General features: G+C 39.2%; 1 protein-coding gene across 3 annotated transcripts in view; it reads left to right on the forward strand.

The window, feature by feature from the left end:
- The first annotated feature begins 504 nt into the window (after positions 1-504).
- The window catches only part of TRIQK (triple QxxK/R motif containing), a 60,026-nt gene continuing 38,360 nt past the window's right edge, over positions 505-22,170 (forward strand). For 2 of the 3 annotated variants that reach the window (XM_034068529.1, XM_034068533.1), the window contains exons 1-4: positions 505-565; positions 2,185-2,234; positions 2,814-2,899; positions 18,850-18,930. In XM_034068529.1, coding sequence (XP_033924420.1) covers positions 18,870-18,930 — 61 coding nt within the window. In that variant the 5' untranslated portion in view covers positions 505-565; positions 2,185-2,234; positions 2,814-2,899; positions 18,850-18,869. The remainder of the gene's footprint in view (positions 566-2,184; positions 2,235-2,813; positions 2,900-18,849; positions 18,931-22,170) is intronic. The other variant, XM_034068530.1, reaches the window with a different exon arrangement.

The raw sequence follows: 22,170 nt of genomic DNA on the forward strand, positions 1-22,170 counted from the left end.
GCCTTTCCCTACCCATGGCAGGGGGGTTGGAACTGGACAATCTTAAGGCCCTTTCCAACCCAAACCTTTCAATTCAATGATTCTATGAAGTTCTCACTGAATGGGGCTTGTGATAGTGATGATGTGAAGGTGACTAATTGCTTTTCATCCCACATGTCAGGAACACCAACTTTAATACATGTTGGCAAAAGAGTGGTAAAAACTAAGAGAGTGTGAAGGGGAGATGTTAAAATACTCCATCGCTGAACTTCCAGCCTCCACCAGACCATCTCTCCCGGGACACCGAGCGAAACAGGTGGGTGAGGGGCCTCCTGCGGGCAGGCCCTGCGAGGTCGAAGCCGCTACCGCCCTAGACCCTTCTCCGACCCACCTGCGGCCGTAGCCCCTGGGCCCAGTGCCGCAGCCCCCCGCAGCTGATGCCCGGCAGGACGGGCGGGGCCGGGAGGCGGGGACGCTGGGGCGGGAGGCGGTGGCAGCCCCACCAGCACAGGAAGTCGCCCAGCAGCGAGCGGAGGCAGGAGGCGGAGCTGTGCCGCTCGGCCCGAGGTACCGCACGCTTCCCGGGGTGAGCGAGGGGCCGCGGGCGCCAGGGCCGGCAGCACCGCCGGCTCTGCGGTTGTCACGGCAACCGCTTCCCTCCCCCCCCCGGGGTGGTGGGGGCGCGCTACCCGCCGCTGCTCCGGCGCCGCCATTGGTTTGCGGGCAGGGAGCGACCAGCGCGCGCGGCCGGCCCGCTGTCCGCACGGGGCCGCCACTGCCATTGGCCGGCAGAAAGCGCTCGCCTCCGCGATTGGCCGGAGCACGCTGCCAATCGGGGCGGCGCTGCGGGCGCCCGGGTGCCGCCCTCGGGATGCGGGCTGAGGGGTCGGGAGGGGTCAGCGGCCGTGGCTGGCGCGGCCATGTTGGGTGCGGGCGGGTAGAGTCCCCTCCCCTCTCCCGCGGCGGCGTGCGCCGTGCTCGGGAGGCTCCCCTCGCAGCAGGGCTTGTGCTGCGGCCTCACACGGCTCTGGGCGCTCCTCGGCTCTTTGGTCAGCTCCCAGCGTGCGCGCAGGTGATGCCAGGCTGGGTCCCTCCGCAGGGTGTGACTGACCAATTTGGAGGGAAATAAGCCCCTCAGCAGGGGATCTCCCCTGTGAGAGCTGTGGTCGAGGCCTGTTTCGGGGGTTGCTGGGCTGGCTGAGCTGACCAGAACCTGTAGTGCTTCTCTGTGGGGCCATCCTATGGCTTTCCCTCATGAGCTCAGTTCTTCCATGTACTGCCTGCCAGTGCAGTGCGGTTGGGTGTGTATATATATGTGTGAAGCACATTTATGTGGCGTTTCTCTGTGTCTGGGAGCTGGACTAGCAGCTGATCTCCATGTGTGCGTACACGTGGGCTGACCACCCTAGTGCAGTGAGGCCAGGGTGTGTTGGAGATGCCACATGCGCAGTGTGACAGCTGGCTGTGGTATGCAGTAAATCTTAACCTGGGCTTTTTGAGCTGGCTGTGTTCACCTCCCAGGTGTGATGTGTTCTGGGTACATTGGACTTTGTGTTTTGTGCAGCGTGCACTGGTCATGCTTATATACAGAAAATCCTGGCTAGAAGCACGGGAGCCACAACTTCTTTGAATGTGAAATGTTGGCAGAAATGTCTGCTAGTGTGGATTTGTGTGGCTCTCAAAGTGCTCTGCCTTACATCAACCTACATAGGTATGAGAGCAGAGCACAGTACCAGAAAGCCTCTGTAAAAGAGTGTGTGGTGTAATTGGACTGTATGCAGAGCACAAGCATTCACACATGGTAATTCAATTATATATCAAAAACAGCTTGAGTTCTTTGCTTTTGGGGACCAGGCTTGTGTCTAAAGAGCTAATCAGAATGGAAGGGTGCTTGTTTCTAAAGACATGTTGACTCTTCCACCCTTTGCTACTGATGTGTGATTTCCATAGTGGACAATGGTAGAAAATGTGTTTAAGGAATACACAAAAATCTGGAAGTATGGGGAAAATCGATAAATTTCTTAACTAGTGCTGTTTGGCGTGTCTTCCTTGGCTGGATCTCTTCCCCTCTTGGTACAAAATGGGTTAGGGACAACCACTGTTGTTCAGAAAATAGCTTGTCTGCTCACTGAGGAAAAAAATTAGCAGCTGTTTCTGTTGGCATGGTTATCTTTGATCATGAATTAGTGCTATCTACCCTTCTAGGACTTGATATCTGTCTTCATGGAAGCTGTGAAGATGTAAGCCTACTTCAGGTCAGTACTGTAAGCGTGAGCATAGTGAAAACAGACAAGTGTTAACTTGGAAATAAATTTATCACACCAGTACAAATAGTTGCCCTTTTTTTTTCTTTCCACAGAAAGGGCAGTTGCTCACATTTTCTGTTATTTTTGCTTCAATATATAATTTCTTTTGTAATTTGTAACTTATAATTCTGTAACGTATGTGTGCTCTAGCTGAGCCTGTTTGAGCAAGTTTGAGCCCAACAGATGACCTCAAGAGGTCCCTTCCAACACCATCAGTCCTGTAATTTTGTGAATTTGATTTGTTAATTTAAACATGTAGAGGTTACAATAATGTTTTACAGCTGTCTTTGTCTAAGATAGTATTTTGTGTGTGCAAAAGCAATACAGAAGATACTCAGTTTCAGCACAGATGTGACAGCTCTTCAAATATCTAGGTTTTGAAAAATCGTTTAAAATCAAGTGATTAAATCAGATTTCTGTTAGGACTGGCAAAACTCCTCTTATAATTTACTTTGATTCTTGTATCAACATATATTAAACATATTTCTAGTAAGTCCCATAAAAAGAGGACTATCCCTTCCATTTCAGATGCAAGCAGCTGAGTTCCTGAATTCGATTACTGCATCACATTGAATGAACAGGATTTTGTCCATAAAAACGGACTTCAGCAAAAGGTAATATGCAACAAGATACATACGTATCACTATAGAAGTCAAGAATAAAGGCAGTGTGTTTATTTCTGGTTTGTTGGTTGTTTTTTTTTTAATTATTATTTTATTTTCATAACCTTGAACTATATAGAGAAAGTTTGTATGCATTGGAAGATTCCATGTGACTTCTGCCAGTTCCCCTATCTTCATAGCTCTTGCTGTTACTTTCTGCAGCCGCTTCAGGAAAGAAAGCCAGTTTGCATGCCAGTTTTACACCAGGTACTGGAAAATCTTGTAACTCACTGTAAGTCACAAATATAGAATGAGGACTAGTAATGTACATTAATACATTAAGCTGTGATACTGCCCAGTGTATATCTAGGATTTTATTAAAACACTTAAGCCCAAACTTGTAGCCCAGTCTGCAAGGATGACTTAAGCTCAGTGTACTTCATGGAAGTAGGAAGCGTACTTTGTAGAAATAGGAAACATAAAATTTTAGTGGAGTCTACATAGAAAATTATATGAGGGTTTTGGTTTGTGTGTTTCTGTTTGGTGGGCTTTTTGTTATTGTTGCTTTGTTTTTCATTTTTTGTTTTGTTTCTTGTGGTTTGGGTTTTTTTCAAGTGTTTTTTCAGTGCAGTGAAGACATTTTCTTTGGATTTATTATGAAATTTGTTTCTAGAGACCAGTAATTGGTTTTTGTTTCTTACATAGTTTTAAAAATCTTTCAAAAGAAACTGAATACCATCAAAATTAGTTCATCGCAGTTGGACGATGTTAAGAGTTTCTGTGGGATTTTTTTCTCACAACTAGGAAGTTCCTTGTTTTGTTTTCCTTTGGGATATTTCCATATTAATCTCGATTTCTCGTTAGGGAAGACAAGCTATGAATTACAAAAAAGTAGGATAATTTGGAAAGTCTTTATGTGTTGCTAAAGGCTAATGTTATAAAACTGGGCTGTATGTTTAAAAGGAAAACACAACAAAAAAACCTCTGAAACCCCAAGTTTAATAGCATCTTGGAGACTCAAGTTGCTCTATTAAGTACTGTGCTTCATAAGTAAGTTATTATGTTTACATGTTACGAGGCAGGTAAAGATTAGAATGGAGCATAGATGGTTGTAAGGTGTAGACAAAGAAGCTAACAATTTCTGTTTATGGTTGAAGTCTCGCTCAATGCTCTGACTCCCTTATGATACTACTGTTATAATACAGTTACTCCTGGAAAGCAGGACTGCAAAAGTCCTCTGACACAAACTCTGCTTTAAATTTTCTGCTCCTGTAGATTTTTTCATTTGCTTGCAGGTTTACTTTTTATTGAGGAAAAAAATGTGATTATATACTAGCTGATCATTTTTTAAACTAAAAAATTAAGTGCTTTTCAGTGAATGGCTATCTTCATTTCAAATGAAGTCTGCAATGATTAAATATTAAAATGATCGATGGTTTAAATTAATATAAAAAATTTTCAGGAGATTATTACAAAGATTAACATTTTAAATGTTTTAATACTTCCGTAGTTTATCAATCACAGGCACAGTGAAACTGTTTTTAGCTTCCAAGCTGATGAGCTCATACATCATTGCAGCATTATGCACAATATAAACATCATGGTGGTGTTGGTAGAGATGAAAAAATCAATGTATGCTCTGGCTCTTTAATAACCTGTTTTTGTCTTGAAGTATTTTGTGACACAGAGTAAGAATTTTTTTTTTAAAAAAAGATGATGGGAAGGAAAGAGTGTTGCCAAAAAACTGGTGTTTGCCATTTAGGAAGGAACTCTGTTTCATATAATGGCAAACATGGATAGTCACACAGAAGAAGAAAAAGCACTTGTATTAATGCAGTTTTAACATCCCCAGATTGTCAGCAACAGCCTTATGATTCCTGATACATTTTTATTCATCAGAATTATGTTTGAAGGTCATGGGAAAATGTCAAGGCACCCCAGGTGCTTTTGTATCACTAGCTGTGCATAGATACCCCTCTGATTCAGTGTGGCTTGAGTAAACACTTATTCCAGGCATTCTTGACATGGGCAGTGCTAATCCCTTTGTTTCCCATTTCTTCTGCGTATTTTTTTAGCAGCAAGGGCAAAAATTTTTAAGTTTGATTTTGCCTCTGTAACCATATATTGTAATGATACAATGGAGGGGTTTATACAATGCAGTTTATTGTGTCCCAGGACTTTTTGTAGTGTTAAATATGATAATTGATACATCAACAAAATACTTACTTGTGTGCTTTGATTGGTTTTAGCATCATCCTTCATCCAGTGTGTTTTATGATGAAAATGAAGACGGAATTGGAAAAGGCATGGTATAATGAATTAGCCAGCATAAGCCCAATAGCAAGTGTAAAGGAGGATGGGAGGGTGACACAGAAATACAGGAATAGATGCTGAGCTGGTAAAGTGAATAAATGGGGAAAGACTGTTACAAAAGCAGAAGCTTATAGTGGAAAAGTCACGCCAGAAAGGGCAGGTGTGAGAGAGGAAAAAAGCAAAGGTTAATAGTAGGTTAATGTTGAGAGTGGTATTGGGAAGTTAAAATCCAGAGGGCAGAGGGAAGCATGCCATTTTGTACACAAGTTTGTTGTCACTTACTAATGCTGTTATTTCTATTCTCGAGTAAGACAACAAAATAAAAGATGGGGTTACATTGCCTGTAGTTGGTTGCCTCTAGCCAGAAAGCCAAATTTATCCTCATGAATTTCCATTGAAATAAAATAAAGTAATGGAACAAAATAACCTTTTATGTTATGAACTGTTTTTTATAGTGGGGAAACAGATTGGGTTGGAAATGTAGTAGATTTCAAAGTTTCAATTGTTTTCTCTCCGGCTGTGCTGTATGGTGTAAATGAAGAAAAGGTTAAGTTTACCCATGATAATTCCCTCTCACATTTACATTATCAATCAGCCTTTGTAGCTTTTTGTGCTTTTATCTATTGTGTTTTCATTGTAATCTTTACATACAAAGTTCTCAATTCTACAAACTCTTATGCTCAAATTTATTCATGAATGGCTCTGACAGATGTGCTCTGGAAGCCTTAGATGCTGTGGTTTAAGATGCTGCCAGCTGGTTGCTTTTTCCCCACCCCTCAGATTGCAGGCTGTACAGAAGACCCAGCAATACCTGCACCCTCAGTTTGCTTTCATCACCTTAACTGACACATCTTTTTGGGCAGCCTGCGCTATGCGTAGTCTGGGAATGGGGTCACAGAATCACAGAATCCCAAAGGTTGAAAGGGACCTCGAAAGATCATCTAGTCCAGCCCCCCTGCAAGAGCAGGGAAACCTCGAGTACATCACACAGGAACTTGTCCAGGCAGGCCTTGAATATCTCCAACGTAGGAGACTCTACTACCCCCCTGGGAAACCTTGTTCCAGTGCTCTGTCACTCTTACAGTAAAGAAGTTCTTCCTGATGTTAACGTGGAACCTCCTATACTCCAGTTTACACCCATTGCCCCTTGTCCTACCACTGGATATCACTGAAAAAAGCCTACCTCCATCATCCTGACACCCACCCTTTACATATTTGTAAACACTGATGAGGTTGCCCCTCAGCCTCCTCTTCTCCAAGCTAAAGAGACCCAGCTCCCTCAGCCTCTCCTCATAAGGGAGGTGTTCCACTCCTTTAATCATCTTTGTGGCTCTGTGCTGGACTCTTTCAAGCAATTCCCTGTCCTTCTTGAACTGAGCAGAATGTACCCCTTTAAAAAAAAATTTAAAAATTCTATTACCTGTGTGTTCAACTAGCACTGTACTAAGTCATTGTGGATAACATTTCAGTACGTGGCTTTATGGTATCACTATCTCAACTGAAACTCTCACCTCGTGGTTTTGTCTTCTTTTAAAATTGATCATGCCAAAAAGCTCATACTAAAAATCATTATCTTTCTGTCATGTAATGTGTAAGCTATAGAAATTGTCCAGTAGGTGGTTTTAGTGTTGCACTCATGTGTGGAGGTAATTATGCTGCCTTCAATTAAGATTACATCACTTACTTTACTGCTAGACCAGTTTTGTTTTACTTATGTTCTTGTCAAAAGGAAACAGTTAACCTGAAGCAGTGTATTACTTGTTTTGTTTTTGTGTCTTGGCTGTCAGACTGAAAGTACACTCTCTGTATAGCTAACTTTTAAATTTCATTAAGTCCTTGATTTACTGTTACTCAACTAAAATTAATTTAAAAATTAGGACTGTACAGTAACAATAAAATGCATAAAGACCTGGTGAGCTGCCAGCACTCAGAAGTGATGGCTCGAGGCCACTGTCAACGGATGTGAGCTTGTGGAGACTTTCCCCAGTGTTTGTGTCAGGTGTGATGCTCTTTTTGCTATTTTAGTCAATTGTGTATAAATGTAAAAGCAGTAATGGCAAACAATACATGGTTCAGTGATTGCTGGGTTGGTGAAGAAAGGATGAAGTTACAAGCATGGCTGGGATCATGGTAATGCGATTCTGTTAAAATGCAGTTTGCCTGTTTGTGCTGAGGAAGAAGGAATACTGCATGTGCATGCAGAATGGAAGATCTTTTATCTTCTAAATCTGTGACTGTGGGAGGGCTTGAGGTTTCTGAGGAAGCTCCCGTAGCCTTAGGAAATTGAAGTGCAGGGCAGTTCAAGAAGGGCTGGTGCTGCCTAGTAGAGTGGGGGAGAGGTAAGAGGGTGCTTTGAAATGGCTTAGTAAGACCAGTGCTGGAATGTTGCCTCTAGTTCTGTTTCTAAGGTAAACATGCTCTAGAAAATTTGAAGTCATGATGAACTCCTGGAAGAGGCAGATGGACTTCTGTTCATGATAGAACCATAGAACCATAGAATAGTTAGGGTTGGAAAGGACCTTAAGATCATCTAGTTCCAACCCCCCACCATGGGCAGGGACACCTCACACTAAACTATATATATCACCTAAGGCTTCATCCAACCTGGCCTTGATGCTGCCTTTAATGTTTGCTGTGATGTTTCTGATGACACATCTACCTTAACCTCACCTCAGCAAGTTCTATCTGCTACCTGTCCCACCTGTCTGCTGGAAAGGCCCTCCTGCATACAGTGTGGAGTGCCATATGCAAGGCTGTGCTGCACCTGTGTGAACTTGTCATATATTCCTGTTACAGAGGGTGTGGAAAGCACTTTTTCTTTTATATATATGCATCATGGGAAGCTGTCTATAAGTTCTTTTTTAAGCTTTAGATTTTGGTGTGATTAAAGTATGATTTTTAAATGCAAACGCAAAGAATTGCAGCAGCTTATCATTTGGGGTTTTTTTGATTTGCAGTTGTAAAATGGTCAGAGCAAGGATGGATGTTGCTTCCTTTAAATTTTTCCCTAATTTGGAGTGAAGAGGTTAACAAAGCATTCCTAGATTGCTGTTTACTTCTTTGTTCTGAAGGGCAGGATAATTTGAAAGCCTGGATAATTTTGGTATCTTTTTGGGTATAGAGAAAGCAGCAGACCATCAAGTTAAATAGGAAGAGGCTACTCTGGAAAACTGATTATTGTAGAGACAAATCTGTTCAAAAAGCTTCAAACAGTTTTCATTTTAAGTACACCAGTGGGGTTAAATAATATTAGTAACTTTTGTTGGAGTAACAGATCATCATAATTTAAAACAAAAGGTCCCTGTGCACTTGCTTACATCATTTACTGCTTCAGTAAAATACATCTGAAATGATTTACAAAGGAAAGCTTCTGGATAAATTCTTCCAGTTCTACATGGGAAGAGAGCCTGTTTATCTTCATGCATGTTTATATAGTCCCATGGAAATTATGATCTAAATGTGGGTACCATACTAAAACATAGCCATATATGCAGAGTAAAGAATTCAGAGTACTTGTATTCTGTCATTTATTGCACATAAGTAATGTATATTGTATAGACTTGGTGTAGTTCTCTATCCTGACCATAGAAGGACTCTGTAATCTTGTCTTGTATACCATGAAGAGACCTTGAAGGGGACAGAATGGTGTATGTAGGAAAAAAAACAAACTTGTCTGCTTTTAAGCCTTCAAACTTAAGACTATCCATGCTGGAAATAGTGAAGAGCTGGAAAGATGTTTCCACTCTACTATATTGGTACACATTTTCATTAACTCACCTTATTTAAAACAAAATTAAATCAGTATGGAAACAACTAGGATGGCTTGTAAAGGTGAGCGCGTGGGATATTTTTAAAGCCATAAGTGGAAGCAGCTCTTTTTCAGAGTTGGCCCAGCTTTCCTTAAGCTTCTTAAGCTTGGATACAGGATTCAGCTTTTGGTACGTTTGTAGTCAGGTTGAGTAGTTGTAGTTGGAAGAGAGCAGACCTGTAGTTTCTTGTGATGTTGGTGTTGAATCTGTTTGTTCTTATGAAAACCATCCTGAACTCATTTCACTGTATACTCCAGCAGGTTTGGGTTTTTTTCTTGGTTGTGTGCAGTCTACAAGGCTAGATTTCAGGTATATCCCCTCCTTCTAATAAAACTGCATGGCAGTGCTGAAGCATACATTCCCCTTTGACTCTTGCCAGGGGCATGTGCAAGCCCCTAGTGCTTAGAGAGATACATGCAGGCAATTAGAGCGAATGGAATGGATTGTCTGTTGTTTTATCTCAGGCTAGGGTTTCTGAAGAGGTGCTTGCAAGCTGATAGCTACTCATTAAATGTTCTCTTTTAGGAATCTCATAACTATTCAGTTCCTATCTAGCTTGAGGTGTAGGAACCACTCAGTCATTGGAGGTATCTTTTAGGCTGGAAAAGGCTAACCTTTCACACATTAGAACCCAGGATCTTAAAAAGGTGCCGTTTCTAAAAGCAGAAACCCATGAAAAAGTGCTCAATTTTGTATTTCAGTAATATTTTTAGGGTAAATAGAATTTTGTATGTACTGTGTGACTTTAAACAGTACTTTTTTCCAATGTGTTAGTCTCAGCTGGTGGCATCCTTTTGTTGGCATTCTCCTTGACAGTGAACCTGGAGCAAAATTTCTTCCTTTGTCTGTCAAAGCTTATTTTAAAATTTGACCATATGAAGATTTTTAACCTGATTTTGATCAGTTCCTTTAATTCAATTTTTGTTCAAGTTTCATTTTTTTTTGTAGGTGTCAGTGATCTTGTATTCCATTTTTGCCCAAATAGAACCTAAAGCTCCTCAAGAGATGGTGTCATGTACACTATTACTTTATTCATATCTTAAAAATCACTGCCTTTAATGGGATCTCTAGGTAGGTTTCAGGAGAGCCAAGTCTTGAGCAATTTAGATATAATCTGCAGAGTGTGCTTGGCCTATTGTTTTGAACTACTTTAGAAACTACTGACCTGATGTTATTTAATCCGTATTAAAGTCTTCACCCAATTATGGTCTAATCCTTCAAAATCAATAGAGTAGGACTTGGTTTTGAAAATGCTGCTGCTAATGTCTGTGTGTCTGTTCACTAAGCCTGTCTATTAAGCTCATTATTAAGTGCTGTAGGGCTCAACTTTACATTTGATCTGTTAACACTAAGTTATCTGCTGTTTTATCTACTGGGGTTTGTCTTGGACAATATTAAAGGAAAAAAATACAAAAAATGATGTGTTAAGGCTGAGGAAATGCTTTATCTTCTCATTTTATGTGAAAGATTAACAGGTCCTTATTTTAATCAGTTACTTAAAAATAGAGGAAAATGCAAATGCCAAACCCATCAAATTAAAACTTTTTACAATTAATGTTTCTTCTGCTTCGTGTCTAGAATAGATTTGTTTTTATAAGCTGAGTTGCTTTTCTGAATGCCTAATAAAGCATTTGAGACATCAAAAGTTGCATAAAACTGTTTTTCTTCATTCATAGATTAGTCTATTTAATACTTATCAAGCTACAGTACTTTCAGAGAAAGGGAAAAAAAAAAGCCACCCCACATTCATTCTGAGCCTTGGATGGAAAGATTACCTTTTAAGTCCTTTTGATCACCCGGTTTGGTAATAGAACCAATAATTCAGTTTTGCTGAACTGTTATTTGCTGCTGTCATTTGTAGCCTGCTTTCAACTTTTGCATGCTTGCTCAAGGTAAGAAGTGAGCCAATCATTAGGATACAAATGTGGTGACCAGTGTTAGTGATTCTTATGACTTGGAGTTGTGTGAAGGGACACTGTATTATACTACAGTGAAATGAATAACAGAAGGGTACATTTGTCTGCCTTCCGGCTTTGTGCCTGCATGGCTTATTTGCGGCTCTTTTCTCCACTGGTTTTCAGTTATTAGGTTGATTGTCAAGCATGAACAGACTGTTTGCTGAGTGTATTTGCTTTTTGCGAATGATAGAGCAATTTCAGTGTAAATGGAGTCAAAATAGATGGGATATCACTATTAGAATTAATGGGGAAAAAATTAAGCTGAAACTTACCCTAACATACTTTTAAAAGCTTTTTTTTTCTCTTTAAACAGGGTGAGAGAAAAGGAAAAATTTCAGAAGTTTCAGATTGTTTTGTTTTATTATTACAAAGAAGCTGTTTAATTTTTAAATCATTCACTCAGAAATTTTGTATTTTTAATGGTCCAAGGCAGTGCAAGCAAAAAAAAAGAAAAAAAGGCACAGTAGAAGCAAACAAAAAAAGATCAGTACAGAATTGTGTGAAAAATCGGGTGTGAACAGCTTCAAAAGTTACAAGCTTTATTCTTGATGAAGATCACTATCCTATTTTGCAGTATTGAAAACATTGTGAAAGAGACTTTCTGTCCTCTGGATGGTTGTGACTGTAGTTTAAGATGGATATGCTAAAGGGAAATAGAATTACTCCCTAAATATTTCTTCTCACTTAAGGAAGAAATAGGAATCTCATTTCCATCAAAAATGAGCCTAAACTTAAAATCTAAAAATGAGCAACTAACAAGTGTCTATAATTAAAGCAGCCAGGCTTACAACAAGCTATGACTTGTAGCCGGTACCAGGAAAGGAGCAACATCTGGAAAAAAATTAATTTTTGTCACTTCTAAAACTGAAGAGGTGGGCAAATAAAGAGGTCGTTTTCTGTTTTAAAAAAAAAAAAAAAAAAAGATGCTTTTCCTCTGCTGTAACATCTAGCAGGGCAAACCAGAGTTTCTGAGGTTTTCGAATAAGACCTCAGTGAAACCACTTGACACTATTAAATTAAGGAACTGTAACTTCATAACATATTGGAAGTGAAGTGCTTAGGCAGACTCGGCTGATTTTGAAATTTAAGGTCTATGACCTCTAGCTTTATACCTGTTATTTAAATTATTCCCTACTTCATCAAAGGAAGTAAGTGCTGAAGGGTTGTGTGGTGGGGATCAAAGAGGGAATAAAACTGTCTGGATTTATCTGAATGGCAAAATGTTCGTTGCTGATGCTTCAGTTACTGAGACAGAGCAAATAATTGTTTCTCATCATTGCTCTTGACTTGATGAACTTTTAACTCATGAGGCAGAGAGCATGTGTTTCATTTCCGTCCTGTGCAGTTGTGGTGATGGTGATGTCCTCTGTATTTACCCTCCGACTGCAGTGGTGGCTGTACAGCATTTGTGATTGCTCCCATGGAGGCTGTATCCATCCCTGGTGATGTGCCTCTGGGCATCAGGGTAGTCTGGCTGCCCATTCTCTTCCTAACATTTTTCGTTCTGATTTTTAGCATAGTCCCTGTTCCCCCGCAAACCCCAAAGTTTAAACATACTCTGTTAATCTGGAATAGTGCATATGGTGTAATTTATCATGTAATTTTCCCTTTAGCACAGATTACGCTTTCCCCTGGGAAATACTACTTTTTGAACTGTCTGGCAAGGCAGAATCAAAACACATGTATGCTTTTTTTTCCTTCACGAACTTTAAGGATATTTTCTGGACACGCCAGTGCAGTCATTTTCATAAAAATAAAAAAAAAAAAAAAAGAAGAAAAAAAGGTTAATCTTTGAGCATTTGCAATTTTAAATTTGTTCAGATGAAGATCTGTCTTCATGTTATGCTGAATATGTTTCACAGATGGTATATCTCTACTTGGCTCTGACGTGAGTAAGGGAATTCAGTTCTGAAGACAAATAAGAAACCCAAATAATGCAAAGTAAATGTAAGGTGCATAGAATAGCTATAAATAGAATATTCTTCTACAAAATGTCATACTGTTGTTATAACAAGTATAGCACAAATTGCTCAATAGATATCTTCTGTGTCAGTAATGTTTTTATAAGTGAGTTTTGGCCCAGTACATTTTGATTCTTCTTCCCATAGAAGCTGTGACAAACTGTGCTCTACTGGGAATGGAAGGAACCTTTGACATTCTTAATATCCTCTTTTTGCTTAAAAAACCTAAATTATATAAGTATGAAATCTTTTAAAAAAAATCTTAGGTTTTGCAGTCCTTGATTTTTTTACTTTTTCCAGGCTATGATGAATACATTTAATGATAATCTTTTCAACTCTTCAGATGTTTAAAAACATTTAACATCTAACAAAAGTAAGTAGTCTTTTTGCTAGAGAAGCACAGGCAAATATTAGGGCCTAAATAATCCTATCCCATTTTAGGTACTTAGGAGAGGTTTAGGAGCATATCAAGGAAGATTGCTGCAGGCAGTTTGGATTCCTTACCATTGCATCTCTTTCTTCATTCATTGCAAAGGAAGTGGAGGTGGCCTCCTGCATAACTGGAGTGTCTCACTTACCTTCCTGAAATTAGGCGGAACTAATCTAGATTGTTGATGAAATTTATGTTTCATAATACATACTGCCTCAGGATTTTGAAACATCCAGGAGAATATGTTGAGTATTCATATAGACTATTACCTGTGTACTACTTCTGTAAGTAAATTTAGATCTAATTTAATGGGTTCTCTAGGCAGTGTAAAACTAACAGACCAGCTCCTTTCCCTAGAGTGCAAAGGGTGCTCCCTGGAAGTAACAGTGTGTGGTTTGTTCCTAATGTTTACGTGAAGCTACGAAAACAACCTCGTATATGTCAGAGTAAAACTTGTAATTCCTAGATGGTTTTAATATTGGGATATAGTACAGTGTTTGTTGTCCTTGTGCAAAAAGATAAGATTATTTTAGCAATACTTGTTCCAATTAGAATTATGGATCCTGTGTTTTTTTAATTTATTTTCCCAAATGTAACTGAATTTAAGTCATCTCTGCTACTTTCAATGTTTAATTAAGTAAAGAAATGTTACATTCCTTTAATTAAAAGAGAATGAAATAAATCCCCAAGGAAGGTAGAGCTAGATTGAGCAAGAAGCACCATGGGCAGGTACTCTTTCCTTTGACTTAAGAGTGTCATCCTTTGAGAGAGATTTTCCAGAGGAATGGTGAAGACTTACGAGTAGAATATGAACGTTTTTGGTTGGTTCTTTCAATTTTTTTTGTTTGTTTCTATGTTTATTGTGTTTGGGATTTTTCTAAGTAGTAGTAATAAAGTTTTTTAAATTCTCTCTTTTGGTTAAAGTATGGTTAAAAAATTCAACTGCATTGTTCTTGCAATTTTGGCTGTGGGTTAATTCCACTGCATTTCTTCCATTGCTGTACAGAGAGACCTTAGTTTCTGTACTTAAGCAATGCACCAAAAAAGCTAATTAAAACAACCAACAGCAGTGATTTCCAAAATACCTACATGCAGACAGCTTCCCACTTTAAATGCAGTGCTAACAGTTCTTTGGAATAACTTGATGTTCACAGAGGATCTGATGTGCTCCTTGGATTTTACTCGAGAAGGATAAAAGGCAATTTTTTCTCTCTCGTAACTTGTGTTTTAATATCCTTTATTAAACTATGAACTATGAAATTGAGACCAATTCTTTCACTGACATCAGTAAGCTTTGAATCATATTAAAAAATTATTTGGGTTGTGGGTTCAGTTTATCAATGTGCACTGTATCCAACAAAAAAAAAAGGGGGGGGGTTAAGTTAGATATCCATTTGCAATTAAGTATAAGTTACTTCTGCATATATACACATATTCACTGTGCATTCACCTGCATTTGCAAATACAGCTGAAGACTTGATCCAGTACATTTACATTCTGTAGTGGTTCTTTTTCTACCTAATCTATCAGGTGTATTTCAGCTGCAAAACTGACCATTATTTCTTTAACATATCCTCTATGTTAGGCAGCTTGTTGTGGAAGAATACAGACATATTGTCAAATATCACCCCTAAGAAAGTTTGCACATGTGCACATACATGGATCTTTGAGTGTTCACTGGTTCACACTGTAAGCCTTATCACTGTTATTAATCATTTGTATTACACCATAAATTTACGAAGTGCAATCTCTGTGCTATATAGTCCCTGTACTTCTTGGTATTGATGAAGTAATTCATGGTTATGTTTCTATTTCATTCAAGTAATTGATTTTAATTTTGGGGTTTTTTTGTTTGTTTTTGTTTTTTTTTTTGCTTTTTGTTTTGTTGATACAAGCTTTATATGCATCAATAGTAGTGAGTTGGGATTTAAACACTACTGTGGTCAGACCTTGAATGGACAATCGGAACTGCTTTTCTATCTCACAAAATGCTGTTGGTTGTGGGAGGTGATAATAGGCAATTTATTGTGTTTTTTTAATTATCAGTCACTGCTTATGAATAAAAGAGGAGAATAATCGTGTGCTGAGGTTATAAGCCTTCAAAGCTGAACTATTAGAGGGTGAGAGAGAGTGAAAAAACAGTGAAGGATGCCACAAAAGCAATGTATTTTGACCTTGTACATGTCCATAAAGGCAATAAATACAAAATAATTCCTTTGAACCTTGCTTTGTTTTCTTAAAACCAGCTTATGGAAAAGTTTGAAAGTTAAGGAGGGCTCATGTTGCTTTCAAATAGTCACTCTTGAAGTATTTTTAGTAGCCTGTAAAGAAAAGCAGTGACAACTCCTTCCTTTACATGTTTCTTAACTAGTTATGTAGTCATTAGAATTCCAGGGTCCTGAATGCTGCCAGGGTACACACAGCATGATGCACAGCCTATCCCTTTGGTTTGGCAAAAAAATACAGCAAAACCTAGCTCTTCCACTTGCTGACATTGAAGGCAGTGGAGCAGCCAGTTGGGAAAGACTTGAGCTCTAATTTTACTTACCCTAAAGTTAGGACGACCAATTATTCCAGGATGACCACTGCTGTTTTAAATACAGAAAACGTGCTTTTCAAATTGCTTCATGGTGCATAAAGGTTCCAGGATTTTCCTTCATGAAAATCTGATCAGAAAGTTACACTGGAGAGCACTCCTGCAGCAAGCTTCATAAATAATAAATATTATCTCTTATTAAACATATTTTAGTTTAACTCTGGCTCATGGCAAGTTGCTTCCTTGGGGAATGCAGAATTCTTTACAAGAGAAGGTGATGAGCCCCAGTCCTTGAGGAATTGTGAAAACAATCTCTGTTTCGTACATGCTAATACAGATCTGTTAGTCCCTTTCCACATCTATCACAACACATTCTAAATTGTGGCTGATCTTTTATGCAAATAGCTGTCTTATTAGACATTGTAGCTGTATGTGCTAATGTCTCCATGGGTTTCTTGCGCCTTTGCTATCTAACCATCAAAGTGGTGGAAATGAATGATGATTACTGCATCCCTTTGAAGAACAAAGAGGAGTCTGGGTTCTAGATGCAGCAGTTGGTGCCACTGAGCCACATGGGCAAAAATAAGCATTTCAGTGGCTACTATTAAGTCAGGAAATAATTTTTTGTCTGCGTTTCCTTCTTGAGTCTTATTGGCACTGCTAAAACTGCAGACGTCTTTCACTTACAAAACATAGTAGGCTATTGAAATTGGAAAAGGCAAGTCAAATAGTCTTTAAAAGTAGCATAAAAAGCCAAGAACTATTTTTGCAGTGTAAGAATATACGTTATCTCCCACTAGCCAGAAGTTCAAATGGTACTTTTTATTTTTCACTCTTGCTATTATGATGTGAATGTTATATGAGATATAAAACTCAGTCAAGAGGATAGCTGGGAAGCATATTAAAGGGGCAAAACCACCAGTGGATGTTCACTGTTACGTGTTTTACATAAGATAGGGGTATGCTCTGTGTTAAACAAAAGTAATGTATGGAAACATTAGAACTCTATGATTGAGTTTTCAGTTTGGATTAAGAAATAATAGCAATCTTTTTAATCTTCTTATTATTTCTGTACTCTAGGTTACCCTGCTCTTGCAGGGGGGTTGGACTAGATAGTCTTTTGAGGTCCCTTCCAACCCTGTGATTCTGTGAATACCTTTTAAAAAAAGGTGTTGAAGGTGTTGACTTCTGAGAACCTAACTTCCTTTTAAGCTATGTCCCACACTTTAAATTAAGGAGCCTGGATTTGTCACTTGGCATTAAATGCCTACAATTCTTACAGAATAGATAAATGCAAAAGAAGAAACTTTGTGGATTGAAAACAGATAAATAAATGGTGGGATCGTTCTGCAGCTGTACATTAAACCTTGCTTGAAACTATGGAGGAGATAATGGTACATGTTTAAGGCTGAGATGCTGATGGTAGTGCATTTAGCAGTGTCTTGGCATGCTTTTTGGCCCATGATTTGGCATCACAGTGCCTTTAAGAGCTGTGCTTCCCAGACAGTGTGCCTTGGCAGAGCCTGGGGAAGCTCGTCTTGCTGTAATGCATCTGGTAATGCCTAACAGAAAAGTATAACTTGCAGATACTTCAAAGCCATATGTGCACAATCTGTAGACAGTCTGTGGTTGCCCGGGACAGTTCAGCTGAAGTTTGCCCTTGGCACAACTTGCCAAGGCCAGTTGGGAAAAGGCAAGTGTTGGCTGTTGTGCATCTTACGCGCTTGAACAGTAAATCTGACACTGGAAAATGTCAGCCCTCTTGTGAGTGCAGAGGTTGGTGTTTGGAGGCTTGTGTCATAAAGGTGACCAAATGGTGGGGCTTACCATCATTGCAATGAGTGATATATTCAGCCCATCCAAAATGGTTGAAAAATAGTGTTTTGAGAAACAACCGTGTCTATAAAAGCCAGGTAGTTTTGACTGTGGAAAAAGAGGTGAAAGGAGTATACTTGTAGAATCTTTCTGTACCTTTTGAGTGGCAGCCCTGTGAAGAGATGAATAAGAGGCCATAAGGTTTTCCAGTTTAAATGGACATACTTGGAATTTGCTGGAACACAAGTCAGATGATACTTGTTCAGTTACACTGATGGTGTGACAATAACAAAGTACCAAAAGAGCATCTTTAGATGAATGATGGTGCAGCTTCCTGTGCAGTCCTTGTGTCACCTGTTTGTGCTGTGCAATGCGAGAAGCCCATTCAAGAGTCAGGATGGTTGTAACTTAAATGCATTGAAGGTGATCTACATTTTCAATACATTTGCTGAGAGGTGTAAAGAGGGCACAGCTCCAGCTCTCACCTTTTATTCTCCACTTTCCTTTCATTCACAGATCTCTAGAGCTCATGGCAGGAAGGTAGATTGTGGGGTTGTTGTGATTTAGGTATCTGTTCCTCTCCTTAGCTCAAGGTGGCTGGAGGGCTGTGTCTGCAGGTGGGTTTCCTGAGCAATTGCAGTAGTGCATACACACATGCCTAGTCCAGCATCAGACTCCTGGGCATACTGTAAATGTGTTTGCCAACAACAGAAGCAGCTCAAAATACAACATTCACTGCCTGGTTTATGAAAAAAAAAAAACCCAAGAAAAAACAAAAACAAACAAAAAAATTAAATTCAGTGGTACCAGATGCTGAATTACTGTGGAATCAGTTTAAATCCTTTTCTCTTTTTTATTCAAACTAATAGGCATTTGGTAATGTTAATAACCCATGCAATGGGGAAAAAGGTATGTTAGAATTTATTAAGAGTCTTCAGAATAGTGATGATTTAACTCTGGTGTCTCATCATACTCTGGGAAGGCTTATGACTGGGTATAATCATAGCATAACGTGAATGTTGTGTGTTAGTTTTTTCCAGTGTTGTATGTCATTGATTTCCTGAGTAACTTATTTAGGAATAATGTTTACTGTATTTTTCTTTTCTTTCTTTTTCTTTTTTTTTCCCCTGCTGTTGACAGTGATTTTTGGATTGAAAACCATGGGTAGAAAAGATGCTTCTACAGCAAGAACTCCTGTTGACCAGTACAGGAAACAAATAGGTAAGAAAAGCATGTGTGCTTAAAAAAAAATATAGTTTTTTTATATATTTTTGTTTGTTTGGTTGGTTGGTTTGGTTTTGTGGGGTTTTTTTTAATTTGGTTTTATTTTTTCAGCCAGACCTGTTAGCATAACAAAATGTATTATTCCTCTTCAAAAGCTTTGTTTTGCTTGTGGGTGATGCAAAATAAGGCACACTCTGGAGAAACATTTGTTATATGCTGTTGACTAATTCATTTAGCAAAACCTTTTATGAAGATAGTGTTTCAGGAAGCTTGATAACATCCATGTTCTGTGTTTAGAAATAATAGTGAAATACTGCAGTGCAGTGGCTCCATCATATTTTTGACCTGTTGGAGCATTCCTGATTCTTCCATTTGTCTCCAGTCAGATATGGGCATTTCTAACAAAATAGTGTTCCTGCTTCATAACAGTTTTTGATATGCTGATGATACAGACCTTTACATTCTATAACTGCATTTATTCTCACACTAATGAAATACTTTTAACTTGTTAATAATTTATTTTCCTATATCTCTTTCTGTTCTCACCTGTTGTATACATAGGTAATTTGTGTACAAAGTATGCACATGCACACACATGAATGCACTCCTGTATTCATACACGTACGTTCATAGCAGACTCAAAACTCTTGTTTCTTTTATAATTGCAAAGGCAGGTGACTTATTGTTGGAATCCATATATGAGGATTTTGTCTCTCTAGGTGATAAATATATTATAAACAGACACAGTATTTTAAAAGAATGTATACAAAATTAAGTACCTTAAACTATATACTTAGTTATCTAAGTAAATAACTTTGTTTTAAAGTTGCTAAGCATCCACATCTTTGTTTAAATACATAGAAAAATAGCAAGTGTCTGTGGAAAAAGGCTTTTTATAGTGTATCTTCTTATGGTGAAAGAGCTGCAGGTACGCAAACGGTCTTATTTTTGTCATGTCATATTTCTTTAGTGCTGCCTTATTTTAATGTAACTCTTAATGGTCTTTTCTGCATCTAAAGTTGAGAGTAAGGGAGTATTGTGTATTTTATTTATTATAGATTGCTGTGGAATGCTCCATATTTTCTAATCTTTGTCAGTTTATGTCTGGCTTTCTCGGTTCATTCTCTGAGATAGTTAGAAATGTGGCTGAAAATTTCTGATTAACTTTGCAGATGGGAAGCAGATATACTGGAAAAAATGTTTAAATACATGGGCACTCTGCTTTTGTGTGATTTAGGTTTCATGTAGAAAACCTTGCAAGGAAACTTACCCAGCAAAAGATGACACCACAAATATTTCACCTCAGTGGGTTTGGTGAAAAGTTGGAGCCTTGCAGCCAATAGTCATGTGTAACTGGGTGTTTGAGTAGAGGATGATTGCATTAGCTTTCTGGCATTTTCTCTGCATATTTTCATGGTGGTCGCTTCTTTTTCAGCCACCTCCTTTAGGGATGCTTTTCTTCCTCTTGTACATGACTTCAGGTAACCATGGTTGAAATTGTTTTTCATAGTTGTCTGCAGGGTGAGAGAGACTGGTGATTTCCAGCAGGATCCCTGGAAGGCAGTATGGCCTGCTGGAAGACCAGGGGGATGTAAAGCTTCACCTAAGTATGAGACTTACAAAATTTCCTCTCACTGTTTCACAGCTTGGGCTACTTCTTGCATGTCACTACTGCATGGCACTGTGGTTGCACATTTCACAGTTGTGAGATGCTAGGATTGATCATCTGTGCATTGATCAGGGGAGAGGACACTGTGCTGTGTAGCAAGGGGGCGAGAGTATTTGTATAGGGGCCCAGTACTCAGAGGGATCCTGTTATAATGCTGACTTTCCAGTTTCAAGCTAGCATGTTGTCTGAACAATTTGGCACCTTCCCTGTTATATGATGCAGCACCGTGATCCATTGGGTACTGCAAAATACAGTGTCTGAGGGGGCTTATAATAAGCTCATTATCCTCAGATGCGACACATTGCTCTTAACTTGGCAAAAGCAAGTGTTAAAAATTATCGCAGGGAAGAATCTCACACCGGCAGGCAAATAAACTACATAACCTAGGAGGTGTTTCTATGATTGTACTATTCCTTAGAGGACAGAGAGCAAGAATGAAAATAGACCATTCATTGCCTTTTGCACTGGTGATGGTTATTTCAACTCCCATTCTGGTCATTCACTATAGCCATAGAGTTTGCCAATGGAAATTGTTTTTCTGAACTTAATGAATTAGAGGGGGTTGAAAATTCATGGATACAATTTTGTACTTTAATGTAGGTGTGTTTGAGTTTTATGTACAAGCATTTTGGGTTAGCTTTAGGCCTGGTAGCTGAGCTTAGGGGAGGCATTTTTCTAGTGTCATTATGCCTTTGGGTGTATTATAGGACAGTAGGTGTATTATTGACAGTTGTTGGCTGATAAAGGGCTTTTCTTGCCATAATGAACATGGAATCTTTTTTTTTCCCCATTACTTCTTGATTTTTTTCTTCTTACATGGTGTTGCGTAAGTGATGATAATTCATCTGTTTATCACAGAGTCATGATTGAAGTTGGCAGGGACTTCTGGAGGTCATCTGGTCTAGCCCCCCAGCTCAAGCAGGGTCACCTAGAGCCAGTTACCCAGAAGAGTGTCCAGATGGCTTTTGAATATCTCCAAGGAGGGGAACTCCACAATGTCTCTGGACAACTTTGTTCCTGTGTTTGATCACCCTCAAAGTGAAAAGACTTTTTCTTACGTGTTTCAGTGTGTGCCTGTTGCCTCTGGTCTTGTCACTGGGCACCACTGGGAAGAGCCTGTCTCCATCCTCTTTGTACCCTCCCATCAGGGGTTGATTGGGGTTCCCCTCATTGAGGAGGTCCCCCCACACTGATGAGGTAGGTCCCCCTTTAACCCTATCTTCTGTTGGGTAATCAGTTCCAGGTCTCCCAGCCTTTCCTCATAGGAGAGATGCTCCAGATCTTTAATATTAATTCCTCCTGATCTGATTTCAGAGTCTTGATCTGATTTCATTTACATACTTACTAGAAATTTCACAGAAAGAATTTTATTTTTTTCCTGAAGTCCATTCATCAAATAAACCCTAGATTGTGCAGCCTAGGTACTCTTTCAGGGATGCTTTAGTGTGAGGCTGTTCAGTAGAAGACTACTCCAAACACAGAATGCCGTCATGCTCCAGGCTCATCTATTTTGGAAGTGGTTGTTTGATCACCCTTCCTCAGATAGATTATATTTAGAAACAGTAAGC

The sequence above is a fragment of the Melopsittacus undulatus genome, chromosome 1, assembly GCF_012275295.1.
Source record: "Melopsittacus undulatus isolate bMelUnd1 chromosome 1, bMelUnd1.mat.Z, whole genome shotgun sequence".
NCBI classification, from domain to species: Eukaryota; Metazoa; Chordata; class Aves; order Psittaciformes; family Psittaculidae; genus Melopsittacus; species Melopsittacus undulatus.